Source organism: Muscardinus avellanarius (genome assembly GCF_963383645.1).
Source record: "Muscardinus avellanarius genome assembly, chromosome: 4".
NCBI lineage: Eukaryota > Metazoa > Chordata > Mammalia > Rodentia > Gliridae > Muscardinus > Muscardinus avellanarius.
In genome coordinates this window covers 129,444,766-129,459,606 of record NC_137789.1, presented here as the reverse complement: position 1 = coordinate 129,459,606, position 14,841 = coordinate 129,444,766, and the positions used below count along the sequence as shown (strand labels likewise).

The 14,841-nt window shown below is 48.6% G+C and overlaps 1 protein-coding gene across 1 annotated transcript in view; it reads left to right on the top strand.

The window, feature by feature from the left end:
- Positions 1-14,841, top strand: part of PIK3AP1 (phosphoinositide-3-kinase adaptor protein 1) — a gene marked incomplete at both ends in the record, with an annotated part of 149,763 nt that overhangs the window by 112,085 nt on the left and 22,837 nt on the right. Inside the window, 3 exons of the mRNA XM_080694843.1 lie at positions 8,279-8,344; positions 10,542-10,747; positions 13,729-13,801. Of these exons, the coding sequence (XP_080550969.1) occupies positions 8,279-8,344; positions 10,542-10,747; positions 13,729-13,801 (345 nt within the window). The remainder of the gene's footprint in view (positions 1-8,278; positions 8,345-10,541; positions 10,748-13,728; positions 13,802-14,841) is intronic.

Below are 14,841 nucleotides of genomic sequence, written 5' to 3'. Positions count from 1 at the left end.
GCACTGACCTAACCCCTCAGCAGGCTCCGATCCCGGCCTCGGAGGCCTCAATAGCTGCCTTGCCTCATGGAAGGCTCTGATGCCGGCCATGCTGGCCCTGGCACCAGCCTGACCCCTCGGCAGGCTCTGATCTCGGCCTCGGAGGCCTCAATAGTGGCCTTGCCTCATGGAAGACTCCGATGCCGGCCGCTGGCCCCGGCACCGGCCTAACCCCTCAGCAGGCTTCGATCCTGGCCTCGGAGGCCCCAGCACTGGCCTTGCCTCACGGCAGGCCCCATTGCCGGCCTCGCTAGTTCCAGCACCGGCCTAACCCCTCAGCAGGCTCCAATCCCGGCCTCGGAGGCCCCAGTTCCGGCCTTGCCTCACGGTAGGCTCTGATCCCGGCCATGATCAGCAGGCTCTGATCCCAGCCTCGGAGGCCCCAGCACCAGCCTTGCCTCACGGTAGGCTCTGATCCCGGCCATGCTGGCCCTGGCACCGGCCTAACTCCTCAGCAGGTTCTGATCCTGGCCTCGGAGGCCTCAATAGCGGCCTCGCCTCACAGAAGGCTCCGATGCTGGCCGTTGGCCCCGGCACCAGCCTAACCCCTCGGCAGACTCCAATCCTGGCCTTGGAGGCCCCAGCACCGGCCTTGCCTCACGGTAAGCTCCGATCCTGGCCTTGCTGGCCCCGGCACCAGCCTAACCCCTCGGCAGGCTCCGATCCCAGCCTCTAAGACCCCAGCACTGGCCTTGCCTCACGGCAGGCTCCGATGCCGGCCTCACTGGCCCCAGCACCGGCCTAACCCCTTGGCAGGCTCCGATATCAGCCTCGGAGGCCCCAGTAGCGGCCTTGCCTCACGGCAGGCTCCGATGCCGACCTCACTGGCCCCGGCACCGGCCTAACCCCTTGGCAGGCTCCGATCCTGGCCTCGGAGGCCCCAGCACCAGCCTTGCTTCGTGGCTGCCTCCGATGCCGGTTGTTGGCCCCGGCACCACCCTAACTCCTCGGCAGGCTCTGATCATGGCCTCGGAGGCCCGAGTAGTGGCCTTGCCTCACAGCTGGCTCAGATGCCAGCCATTGGCCCTGGTACCGGCCTAACCCCTCGGCAGGCTCCGATCCCGGCCTTGGAGGCCCCAGGACCGGCCTTGCCTCACGGCAGGCTCCAATCCTGGCCTTGTTGGCCTCGGCACCAGCCTAACCCCTCAGCAGGCTCTGATCCCAGCCTCGAAGGCCCCAGCACTGGCCTTGCCTCACGGCATGATCTGATCCCGGCTTCACTGGCCCCAGCACCAGCCTAACCACTCGGCAGGCTCCGATCCCGGCCTCGGAGGCTCCAGCACCGGCCTTGACTCATGACAGGCTCCAATCCTAGCTTTGCTGTGTCCGTCGCCGGCCTCACCCCTCAGCAGGCTCTAATCCAAGCACCCTCTTCGCCCAACCATTTGTCCCACGTTCTCGAGGGTGCGTGGTGGTAACATTCTGCCTCTGGGGTCATTACTTCAAAGGTTCTAGGTGTAATGCATCAGATCTCTTTCTCCCCTAATCCTCTGGCTTTCTGAACCATTGCTCAGACTGTCATCTCCTGTGTGGTCTCCAGACAGCTACAGGAGACAGGTTTGGGCCATGGTCAGAGTTAATTTTGGTTTTTCTGGGAGCATTCATGCACAGTTGCAAAGACAGTAAACAAAGACTTCAGTAAGTTTTCATCTTATGAAACCCTTCTAATTATTATTATTATTATTATTGTTATTATTATTATTATTTCTAATAGTTAATATTTATTGAACTTTACCAAGAGTATTCTATCCATTTAATTTTTTTTCTGGTGCTGGGAATTGAGCTCAGGGGCATTCTACCTCTGAGATACACTATTTATTTATTTATTTATTTATTTATTTATTTATTTAGAAACAAGGTCTTATTAAGTTGCAGAGAGTCTCACTAAGTTGCTTAGACTGGCCTCAAAACTGAGATCCTCCTGTCTCAGCTTCCCAAGTACTGGGATTACAGGTGTATACCACCATCCTTGGCTTACCCATTTAATCTTGATAGTAACCTTTTAAATAAAAGCCGTCTTCCTCATTTTGTAAATGGGGAAAAGGAAGCTTACAAACATCACTCAAACACCACTGCGGAGCTAGAATTTGAACTCAGGGACTCTGGCTCCACAGCCCTGGCTTTTAGCCACTGTGCTAGGCTATCTGCCTACCTATGTTAATAAAAATTGGAGAGAATTGGGGTTTGACTTCCTAAATGTCCCTTGGGCACCAGTTAGATAACCAGTGGCATTGTGAGTGCTGTTAGGACTTGATTGTATTGATATGGTTTCAAGTACTGCAATAGTAGAATTGCAAGATCTCTGCTTCTGACCTATAGTCCACTTTTCATAGTATGAGCATACGACCAAAGGAGATTGTAAGCTGGGAAGGCAGTGCTCAACTAAGAGTCTCTGGTAATTGGATTGGGGTTGCCAGATAAATTATGGGATGCCCAGTTAACTTTGAATTTAAGACAAGTGGCCAATACATTTTAGTGTAAGTATGTCCCAAATGCTGCACTCTTTTTGGTTGGGTTTTGGCTTGCTCAGTCTGGCAGCCCTCAGTTGGGTTACAGCACAGTTCTTGCCAAGTGCTCTTGATCAGATGATGGTCAGGCTTGCCATGCGCACATCCGCAATTTCTTTGGCATGCCCAGCAGACACTGTTGGTGCCTACTTGCTGAGTCCACCTGTTTGCCCTGGTTCTCTTAGCTTGAGGGCTTTCTCTGGCATCTAGAACCTCCTCTGCCATCTTGCAGGATAAACTGGAAGCTCTGGGGAATTAATACACTGGTTGAGCCCCTGTCTTCAACCAGTGACTGATGGGAGTCAGTGGGTGAATATCTCAGCTTACTTGCCCCTCTGGTGGGAGAACTTTGAATTGCATGTTCTACACTGCCACCATTTATTGCTTTATTCCTTCTTCTCCTCCTTCCCTCCCTCCCTTTCTTCCTAACTGTGGTACTGGGGTTGGGTCCAGGAACATTGTACCTCCAAGCTACACCCCCAGCCCATTTTATTTTTATTTAGTGAGGGAGACTCACTCAATTGCTGAGCTGGCTTTGAACCTAAATCCTCCTATCTCAGCCTTTCAGGTGTGAGTGCCACCACCCCCCGGCTGCTACAGCTACTTTCTAGCTTGTCTCTATCACCTCCCAAATGGTCTACTTGTACTCGAAGCCTCATCTCAGGGTGTGCTTCTGAGGGAGCCCCACAGAGAAGCACACACATGTATATTGGTAATTCCTAAATGGTAGAGGGGTAGGGCAGTGCGGGTGGTATGACTCCTTGCCCCGAGGCAATTGAGACAGGGGGACATGGATACCTATACGTCCCTGATAGACTTGCTAGGAAACTGTGGGAAAACAAAGGAAAGGAGAGAGGCAGGAGGTGACAGAAGTGACAGGTGGCCGAGAGGTCAGAACACGTGGGTGCCTGTCTTGGCTCTTGCATTTTCCAGTCATGGAGCAGAGGACATTGGCATTGGATAAGCCATTCCACCCCTTTCAGCTTTAGTCTCCTCATCCATAAAATGAGTATCATAATAACACACATCTGCACTAACACATTAGTTATAACAATATATGGTAATACTCTGCCATAGCCTTATTGTGAGGGCCAAACGAAATCATCCCTGGGAAGTCATTTTGAACCGGAAGACGCTCTCTAGACCCCATGTGGTTTGATAAGCGTGTCAAGGGGCTGCTGCGTTCCCGGCAGCAGTCGTGATGATTAGATGTGGATAATGGTGATGGAGGCTCAGGTGAGTGCCTGCATGTGCTGGACGTGGGCCTAAGTACTCTCCATGTATTAACACACTTAATCCTCATGACAGTGCAATGAAGGTGCTGCTATCATCCTAATTCTACGTAAGAATGTTCTATAAGAAACACAGGCAGGGAGAGGTCAGGCCTCTGTGCAGGACCACATGGCTCATAAGTGGCCACTGAGGGAATATCTGTCTTCTAGTCTTCTTTGTTGCCCTTTATCAGTCTGTCCCCGACCAGAGACTTCATCTTAGTCCCTTTGCAGCTATACACAGTCTTTATCTGTTCTGCTACTAACAGTTCTGTCTTATGGCAGCAGTTGGACTGTCAAGTGGTAGGTACTTCCATTATTCTCAGGTTTCAAGGTCTTCTTTCATGCTAACTTCAGCTGTTCAGGAATCCAGGACCCCTCCTTGTACCCTTCAGCCCTCCCTCTCTCCATCCCTCCCTCCCTTCCTTCCTTCCTCCTCCTTTCCCTATTGGGCATTGATCTGAGAGACAGTCTACCTCCGTATTACACCCAGTTTTTTTTTTATTTTTTATTTTGGTGGTACTGGGGTTCCTGGAAACCCTTCTACTTCGGGCTACACTCCCAGACCTATTTTACATTTTTTTATTTGGAAACAGGATCTCTTAAGCCAGCTAGGCTGGCTTCGAACCAGCGCAATCTTCCTGTCTCCGCCTCCCAAGCACGGGGATTACAAGCATGCCCCACCACACCCAGCTACCCAGTTTTTAAAATTTTTATTATTATTTTGTTTTGAAGCACGGTCTCTCCAAGTTGCTGAGTCTGGCCTCGAACCTATGATCCTCCTGCCTCAGCCTCCCAAGAGCTGGGATTATAGACATGTGCCACCATGCTTGGCTTCCCTTTTCTTTAGTGATCCTGTAAATGCCAATCACATCCTCTGGCTGGCTTATTCTCAGTTGAGAGCTTGTCTGTGTGGCCTTATTGCCAGTCTCCACTGGCAATTAGTTGTCTTCTTCTGGAGTTTTGACTTACAGAATCACATCCTAGGAATACATTCTTTATTTTATTTTATTTTTTGTGGCACTGGAGATGGAACCCGGAGGCCTTTTACCTCTGAGTTACAACCCCAGACCTATTTTACTTTTTACTTGGAAAAAGGGTCTCACTAAGTTGCTACGAGCCTCACTAAGTACTGAGGCTGGCTTTGAACCTCTGATCTCCTTTCTCAGCCTCACAAGTGCAGGGATTACAAACATACACTACCATTCCAGGCATTTATTTTTTGAATAATATTTTAATAACATTTGTTTGGAGACTTCTGGGAAGATGGCGACGGAGCAAAACGGGGCTTATGAGCCCCGCTAACAACCAATCTCTATTACCACAAAATCAGCGCCTTTCATAGCCAGAAAACACCATCATCAGAGAAACAAAAAAATGTAATTTTAAGGGACAGAGAAAAAGAGGGCTGGAAAAACGAGACACCAGAAACCAGACCGCAGTGCTGCAGCCGGAGCCGCAGCGTGAAGCAGCGGGCGCCATTTTGCCTTGCAGCACCAGGCTCCAGAGAGGAAGGGAACTCATAAGGGAGCTCAGAAACCAGAGAGGAGATACGCCGGCCTCACGCCCGAGGACGCGGCAGTGGCGAGTTCACTGGACGGCACCAGACCAACGCACTCAACAGCCCACCAAACTCCAGAGAGGAGCGGCGGACAGCGAGCCGAGGTGAGCCGCTGCGAAACAACCGGGCGGGATTCGGCAGATTTCTCGGCGCACGGAGCAGCTAAAGCTCCCAGGGGCTGGGCTCAGCGCACCCTGCAGGGACTCAGAGTGGAGTTCAAAAACAGAAAAGAAATACGCCAGCCTCACGGCCGAGGGCATAACAGCGGTACCATATTGCTACCGGCGGCAGCAGCAGCAAATTCACCGAGTCCATGACAGCTCCATCTGCGCACTCAACAGTGAGTCAAATTGCGGCCCCTAGAGGAGAAATCCCAGTACTGTACTCCCAGGGACTTGACCCAGTGGGGGAGTGGTGGTGGCAGAGATATTACACCATAGGAGAACGCGCAACCTGGCACCCCCCATGGTCTAAAGCAGCCTCGATTGACTCCCTGGGTCTGAGACTCTGCGATACAACCTAGTAAAGGAGTAGTGGGGACTGAGATACCGCAGACTCGAGATCCAGAGCACCTTAAGTGAAGTCGTAGTGACCCAGGAAAGAACCCAGAGAAGGCACAAACTCCCGAAATCATGGGAAAGAGGAATAACAATGGAGCAATGAATGTCCACAACCCCACAACATCAGAACCTGATAAAACAGAAATTCAGAGATGTATAGAAAATCAAATCAGGAAAATAACTGTAGAAATAATAGAGGTGTTTCGAAAGGAATTCAGAGAGAGCCAAAGAGAGATAAAGGATGCAATTAATGAAGTAAAGGCCTCAATTCAAGGTACAAAACCGATTAGACCACATGGAGAATAGAATCTCACTCCTAGAAGATGATCATTCAAAAAATGAATGCATAGTTTCTAATTTAGAAAAAAAAATTCGACAGCAGGAATCTGACATTGAAGAAATATGGGCCCATTTTAAGAGAGCTAACCTAAGAATAATTGGAATAGAGGAGAGAAAAGAAGGTGAAACCAAAGGGATTAACAATCTTTTCAAGGAAATAATAGCAGAAAAATTTCCAAACATAGAGCAAGAGGTTGATACACAGGTACAGGAAACTTATAGAACCCCCATTAGAGAGGATCAGAGAAGAGGATCCCCACGCCACATAATTGTCAAAATGATCAATGTGGAAGCCAAGCAGAGAATCTTAAAGGCAACAAAAACAAAGGGCCAAGTGACATTCAGAGGCAAACCAATTAGAATCACCCCAGACTTCCCAAACCAAGTCATGAGAGCCAGAAGGGCTTGGAGTAACATATTCCAAACTCTGAAAGAAAATAACTTCCAGCCAAAAATTTCCTACCCAGCAAAACTTTCTATCAAATTAGATGGGAAATAAGAAGCTTCCACGACAAACAGAAACTGAAGGAATTTATGTCTTCAAAACCAGCACTAGAGAAAATACTCAAAGAGATTAACTACAAAGAAGAAATAGGTAATACACACCAGAACCAGAGAAACAAGATTTTCCATCCAACAGACAACTAAGATTGGTTATCTGTGGAGATTCATTATTTATGTTAGTCTTTTACCTATCTCTAAATTGTATTGTTTGCTTTTATTGTTGCTAATTTTTAGGATTTCTAGTTGGAATACTAATATACCTTCAGATATAACATTTGGAAATATTTTATCCCATTCTATCAGTAACTTTTAACTCTGTTTACATTGTCTTTGGATATACAATTTTTTTTTTATCTTTTAGGGAGTTTGTATACTCTTCTGTTGCCTGTGCCATTGAAATCATATCCAAGAAATCACTGCCAATTTCAGTGTTGTGAGGTTTTATGACCTAGATTTTCTTCTAAAAGTTTATAGTCTTAAGATTTATATATAGGTCTTTTATCTATTTTGAGTTAATATTTGTATATGTGTTAGGTAAGGGTCCAATTTTATTCTTTTTCATGTAATTATTATTTTTCAACAATATTTAGTTAAAAGATTATTATTTCCTCTACCAAATGTTTGTGGAAACCTTGTCAAAAATAACTTGACAATATATGGAAGAATTTATCTCTAAGCTTTTATTTAACTCCAATAGTTTATATATCTGCCTTTAGAACAGTACTACACTGTTTCAATTATTGTAGCTTTATATGGTTTGAAATCAGAAAATATACATCTTCTAGCTTTGTTCTTCTTCGAGATTGTTTTGGGTATCTAGAGTCCATATTCCATACCAGTATAGATTTTTTCTGAAAAATAAATAAATAAATGTATGATAGCTTCACCTAAAAAAAAAAAAAAGAAAAGAAAAAAATATTCTCTGGTAAGAAAGAAAGCAAAAAGAAATATTGAACTGTTATCTTTTAGTCATCAAAAGCTTGGTATCAGACAAATGAAACTGTTTTGTGATATTATCATCGTTAATATTGGATAAATTGCTATAAAACTAGATGTCAACCACTAAGCCAAGCATGGGAAGGAGGGATGGGGAGGGAACGGGGTGGGGATCGGGTAGGGGCTAACTGGGCGATGTGTGCATGTATGTCTACAAAAGTATTTTCTTTATACCATTATGATGTATGAATACATTGCACCAATAAAATAAAAAAAAAGTCAAATGCTCCAAAAAAAAACCACCACATTTGTTTTGCAAAAGTATGAAATTTTATAGAGCCCTTAAGAAAGAAAAGCCTTAGCTGGGTGAGGTGGTGCCCGCTTGTAATCCCAGCATTTGGGAGGCTGAGACCGGAGGGTGGCGGTTCATAGATAGCCTCAGCTACTTAGTGAGGCCCTTCGCAACTCAGTGAGACCCTGTTTCAAAAAATAAAAAGGCTAAAAAAGAAAGAAAGGAAAAAAAAAAGCCTTGACTTTTACTCAGAATATTCTTTCTCACAGTTTTTGCAGAAAAAAGTCAAGAGCGGCCTGGAAATTTCTATGTTTCCTCGGAGAGCATCAGAAAAGGTAAGCCAGCTCTTGGCCTCAGCTTCTTTTATATAAACTGAATTCCAGGAGGTAGAGCTGTTTAAATTGCAGGGATTTCCAAGTATAACAACAGTTCCTTGGCATTGCGAAACAGAGCCCCAAGGGGGTGGAGCTGTCTGAAAATCCTGTACTGAAGGCGGAGGGAGGAAGGAGGGAATTGGAGTACACTGGGCCACGTACAGGTTCATCCTACAGAGAACACTGATATGCTAGAAACGTCCATCCAGCATATAACAGTGCTATCTAAACACTGAAATTGGTGCCAGCAGGATGCAAGTGGCGGCCCACCACCAGGGTTTACTGTGAGGCATCCTTTCCTGGCTGTTACCCTGGCTGTACTAGTTCAACAGGTACAGCTTTTGTTTATTTGTTTATTTATTTATTTAGGTGCTGGGGATTGAACCCAGGGGCATTCTACCTCCAAGCTACATCCCCGGCCCTACTTTATTTTTCTTCTTTAAAAATTTGAAACAGTGTTTTGCTAGGTTAATGAGAGTCTTACGACTTGCTGAGGCTATTCTCGAACCTGCGATCTTCCTGTCTCAGCTTCTCAAGTACTGGGATTACGAGCATGTGCCACCACGCCTGGCTAAATTTTGGTTTCAAAGATAGTTCTTGCCATTGAGGAACAACTTAGGTGTCCTATTTTTCTAAAGACTGTTCATAAAAGTTTGAGGAACTAAGTGCACTTTTTATTTTTCCTTGATTAATTTGCTGGTGCTAAATTGAAACATCTGGTCTTATCTCATTCAGGATTCTTTTGGAAAGTAGCCATGAAACCAAGAGTGGTGGAATACATCTGTAATCCCAGTCAGTACCTGGGAGCTTAGACATCACAGGTTTGAGGCCAGCTTCAGCAACATAGGGAGGTCCTCTGCAACTTAGTGAGATCCTATTTTAAAAATAAAATAGGGCTGATGGTATAGCTTATAGGTAGAACACCACTGGGTTCAATCACCAGTACTCAAAAAAAAAAAAGAAAGAAAGAAAGAAAGAAAGCAAGCAAGCAAGCTATGTTACTATTAAGCATTTTTAGGCACTGCCCCCTCAAAGACTTGGAATGGGAGATACTGGAACAGGTTGGCCTGTGTACTTTGTTTTCTTTTCACTCCACTCCCAATACCACTGAAAAAGCCTTTGGGGGGCAAATCTGGGAGAAGGGTTTATGAGTATGGACACAGAGAGGAGTGAGTGGTATACTTAGGTCTTTTATAGTACCCAGTGGGTGCTGCAAGCTCTCTCTCTCTTTTTCCTTCTTGCTATGTCCCTGAACCACAAGGCCCAATGATGGGGTTCTGCTGGAGAAATTTAGGATCAAGTATCCCTAGATAAGTTGAGAAGTAAAATGTCAAATTGTCCTCACATGTCCCAGAAGCCCCGTCATCTCTGCAAGTAGCTTATTTTTCACAGAACTGAGGTCATAGCCTGGAAGTAGAGGTGGTTGACTTTGTATATTCCTAAAATCTTCAAAGCAGAGAACTCTGCATCTGCAACAGGGAAGAGAAGTTGGCATAGAACAGCCTAAGGATGGTTAGCTAGGACCCAGAACTTCCTCTCAGCCTGGGTTATGATTCCATTGGCGTTTCAGTCCTCTGGCTTGTCACACCCAGAGGCACCATCACTGATCAGAGACAGGGCTGGGAGCGAGGCCGGGAGAAGCATCCTGGCTAGACTCTTCCTGTATATTCTCTTCTGGGAGTGGATTTGAATCTAAACAGTGGTTTTCAAGTGGGAGTCATTTTGCCCTCACTCCTGAGAGGACATCTCACAATATCTGGGGACATTTGAGGTGGTTGCAACTGAGGAACGGAGTGCTGCTGGCACTCAGTGGGTAAAGGCTCGGTAGGGTGCTGAACATCCTACCATACACAGGGCAGCCCATAACAAACAGTCATTCAGGCCCAAATGTCAATAATACCAAGGTTGAGGAATATCTGTCTGAAGCATCTCCACAGTTAAGGCTGGGGGATTCAGTAGACTTCACACCTCTCTTCAACATGGTGGCCATGTCTACGTTGTTGTGATAGGCTTTGAAATAACTCGCTCTTTCCCTCTCCCTGGGTCCAGGTTGTGTTTCCCCCTTTTTGGTTCCACAAATAATTATACCTTTGGGATGTGTTGTCCTGAGCCTGTGACCGGCCTCATGACTCAAGCCGGGTTCTGCCATCCTTTCCAGAGCCGCCCGTCAGACCGTGGAGGGACAGGCCCCAGTCCAGCATTTATGACCCATTTGCTGGGATGAAGACGCCAGGCCAGCGGCAGCTCATTACCCTGCAGGAGCAGGTGAAGTTGGGCATTGTCAATGTGGACGAGGCCGTGCTGCACTTCAAAGAGTGGCAGCTCCACCAGAAGAAGCGATCTGAGTCCTTTCGCTTCCAGCAGGTAGCCGGCGGCGCTTCGTGTCCCCTTTCCACCGGACCGTGGAGGTCAAGTGTGTGGCCGTAGTTGAAAGTGTACAGCCTGTAGACGTTTGTTGGTGTGTCTTCGTGAGCCCATGAGGGTGTGTTTGTGTCCTCTTGTCTGAGACCCTGGCTGAGAGCCGGATGGCTTTTCTGGGTGCTCTGAGGCTGGTGATCAGGAACAAAGAGTCCACTATACACCCTAATTCCACTGCTACACTTTGCTCTGCATTTGGCCCTTGGCTTCTGCCCTCCCTTCCTTCCTTCTTTCCTTCCCCCTTCTTTTCCTTCCTTCCTGGATCTTTCCTTCCTTCCTTCCTGATTGAACCCAGGGGTGTTCTACCTCTGAGCTACACCTCAGCCCTATTTTATTTTATTTTTTATTTTGAAGCAGGGTCCTCGGTTGCAGAGGGTCCCGCTGAGTTGCCGAAGGTGGCCATGAACTTGTGATCTTCCTGTTTCAGCCTCCCAAGTACTGAGATCATATGTGTGCGCCACCACGCTCCGCATTGCCTTGCCCCTCTCCCTCCCTCTGTATCCCCAACTGGCCTTGAACTCGCCATCCTTCTGATCTTTCTCCCTCAACCTCTCAAGTGGCTGGGGTTACGAGTGTGTGCCACTGAGCCTCTTTTTCCTTTGCAGTGTCTCTCTGCTCTTAGTGCAAATCTCTCACAGAGGGGACCTTTCTTTAGGACTCAGAGAGAACTTTAAAAGTTCCTAGGAAATGAATAAGATGAGTTACAGATATAAAGCAACTTGTACACACACAAGCTGCCTTTCTGTGGGCCTGGCTGTCGTGCAGAGGCAAGGACCTGGACAGTTCAGCGCACGCCTTTCCCAGTGGTTACCTCGGAAGGGGCTGAGGCTAGGGGCCTGGGGCCTGGGAAACACTTGCTTTGTCCCTCATGACAAGGACATTTTAAATTATACTCCGTGTATACATACTAAAAAGGAAGAAATGGGGGCCCATGGGGTTGAGGGACATGTCCAAGGCTACTTCCTTATTGAGCTCCCGAGGGAAGATTGGCACTCTCGCTTTTTCTCCCCACCTCCTCCAGGCATATATTGTAACCTCTGTTCTCTGGGCACCTGACACTCCAGCTCCTGGGGCAGGGGAGTGAGGGGCAGCCAGCCATCCTGAGTCCTGAGGGGGAGCTGTGAGCTCTGGGGTGGAGAGGGCCGAGCCGCGGGGAGGGGAGTGAGAGCGAGCCGTGGCTGAGCGTGGAGAGTCCGTGTTGGGCTGCAGTGAGATTTGGATAGACTCATCTCTCATCCTTCCTGGTGTGGAGTAAGTATTATCACTCCCGTCTGACAGAGAACCGAGGCTCCGGGAGGCCAAGAGGCAGCTGGGATTCAGACCAGCTCAGGCTCCCTCCAGTGCTTTCGCCCCTCCTGGGGCTGCACCTACTCCTTAGCTGCCTCCCCCCTCCCTCTGGGGACTGAAGGATGGAAGGCCTCTCCACTGTGCTCAGTGTAGGCGCCCCAGGAAAAGACTGGCTCAGGCCAACCAAGAGGTTTTTTTCTTCTTCCTTGCCACATCCTGTGATCACATGGCAAGGTAGTTAGGAGCTTCCAGGGCCCTGGAGCCAGCAGCCCAAGTTTAAGCCTTGTTCTGCCATTCACAGCTAGGTGGCCTTGGCCTTGCTGTGCCTCTGTTTACCTACCTCTGAAGTGTGACTAGAGAGGATTAAATGATTAGCCTCTTAGCAAGCCTGGTGCAGAAGAAACATGTACTAAATGTGAACACAGCCAGGAATCCCAGCCTGCGGGAGCGCACACTGCTGTGTCGCACAGCCTGCTGGTACTTCCTGTGCTCGTCGGGCCAGGGCTGCTGGGGTGCAGGCTGCTCCTGTCTTCCTTTTCCTCTGCCCCATGTCCTCTCCTCTGTCTGCTTAACTTCCATGTCCCTCGGGTGGGCCCTGTCCAGGTTCCCTTCAGCATCTTCTCTGTGGGTCTCCATTGCTGTGATTCCATCCTCCGGCCAGACATATCTTCTTAAGATGTCTTAGACTTGCCATGCCCAACACCAAACCACCCCTCCAGGCTCTCCCTTACCCGACTCCCTTTCTGTTCGCTGCTCTGCTATCTCCAGAGAACCCCAGCCAGACTCTCTGTGGCTCTTCTCCCAGGTCCCTTCTATGGGATCCGCTGCAGATCTCCCCTGGGCTTGCTACCTGGTCTCCTGGGTTGCTTACCCCCAACGACTCTGCCTCCAGTCCAGAGCCATGACCAGTGGACCTCTTCTGGTGTTTCCCCATTGCTTCTTGGACTAAGCTCAGTCTGCTCAGCATGCAACTGCAAACCAGCCAGCTGTTCAGTCTGGCCCCTGTGGCTCCCTCACAAGGGCCTTCTGCTACAGCCAGGTTGTCTGGACAGTTCCCCAGGGCACTGAGTGCTCAGACACTTAACTTCCCCGGAATGCTCAGATACTGTTCCTGTTGACTGACTATACAGACAATCTTGACCCTCGAGTCTCTGTTCAATGTTTACTGAATAGGTAGAGTGGACCAGACAGTGGCATAACAAAGAGGCACATCACCTTATCCCTCACCCTTGGAGAACCCATGGTGTTCCTGAAGAGGCAAAACTCACCTGCATGCACGCATGCATGCACACATGCACGCATGCACATGCACGCAAGGCAGCATAGCCCAAGTGCAAGGTGGCTGGCAGGCACAGCACTAAGAACCAGAGCAGTCTGGGGAGGCTTCAGGGAAGAGGTGGAACAAGTTCATGGAGAGGAATCGGCATGCTTCACGACATGGCTTTCATATTAGAGATGGCTTCTCTTCAGGCACAAATTTGGATTTCTCTGGGGCTGACTGCACTGAGCCTCATTTGCATTCTTGAAATGTTCTTGCAGTGTGATAGATCTTGCACACAGCTTAAAACCAGAAAGAAACTCTAGTGTTTGAAGTATCATTGTGCTGTATACTTAAATAATAAACTGACTTTTTTTTCCAGGAGAATCTTAAACGGCTAAGAGAGAGCATCACCCGAAGACAGCGAGAGAAGCAAAAGTCAGGAAAGCAAGCAGGTGCGGTGCGTGGTCCCTGGGATGCTACACTGTGGAAGACATCGCTGATGTCCTTCCTCCTGTGGGCTGGATGAGCAGCTTGCTGTCCAGTACCTGTCACCCTATTTACAAGTCTAGGTCCCCCCTCCCCAGGAGACTGCAGCAGCCTTTCAGACTACAGCTTTGTCTCGTTGGTTCTGTAAACAACCTAGTACCCGGCTCATAGGACAGACATGCCTTGCAAATGGACGTGTGAATGGCTATAACTCGGCATCACTCCACGCTCTGCTCAGTCCAGATAACAGCGCTTTCTCTTGGGACACCTGACTCTACCCTGGGCTGTTAGAAGGACATGTTTTTCTGTTTGTTTGTTTTTGTTTTTGTTTTTTGAGCAGAGAAAGGAGAAAGCCCCATTCACATGGTGTCTGTTTCTGACTCAAGTGGAGACTCATGTTGTCAGTCCATACCATGCACTGCTTGATAAGCCAGGACCCCATAAGCCAGGGCTCTGCCATGCAACAGCAGGGCCATGAATTCCAGTTGTGCACACTGTGGCCTAGGGCCTTCTGCTCCCCTCGACCCACCCTCCCCCAGGTGCCAGCCACGTGGCCGCACCACCCCAGAGCAAGGACTTAGCAGCGGTCCACACTGCACTTTCCCTCTGAGAGCCTCTGGCATGGTGGGCCGTGGAGCCTCTCCTCTGGCCAGCCTTCTAGTTAGAGTCACTGGAATCAAAAGGCTTCCAGGTGTCCTCGGTCCTGCATGGAGCCTCTTACAGACAGAACTAAGCTGCAATCTCTCCCCGCTGTGCACAGTTCCACAGTCGGCAACCAGCTACTGTCAACAGCGACTTCTTATGGACCTGATCGGGCTGGTAGCACTCAGCTCTAAACATGACATTTCCCACGCAGGCCCCTTGCTCATGCCTTCCTCACCCCTATTTAGTTACATCTGGGCTGCAGGACCTCACCTGCCGGCCCCTCCTCCACCAAGCCTTCCTGGAGTGCTGCGAGCTGTTGTGTTCCAGCCTCATCTGAGCATCAGCGGAACCTCCTGTTCCT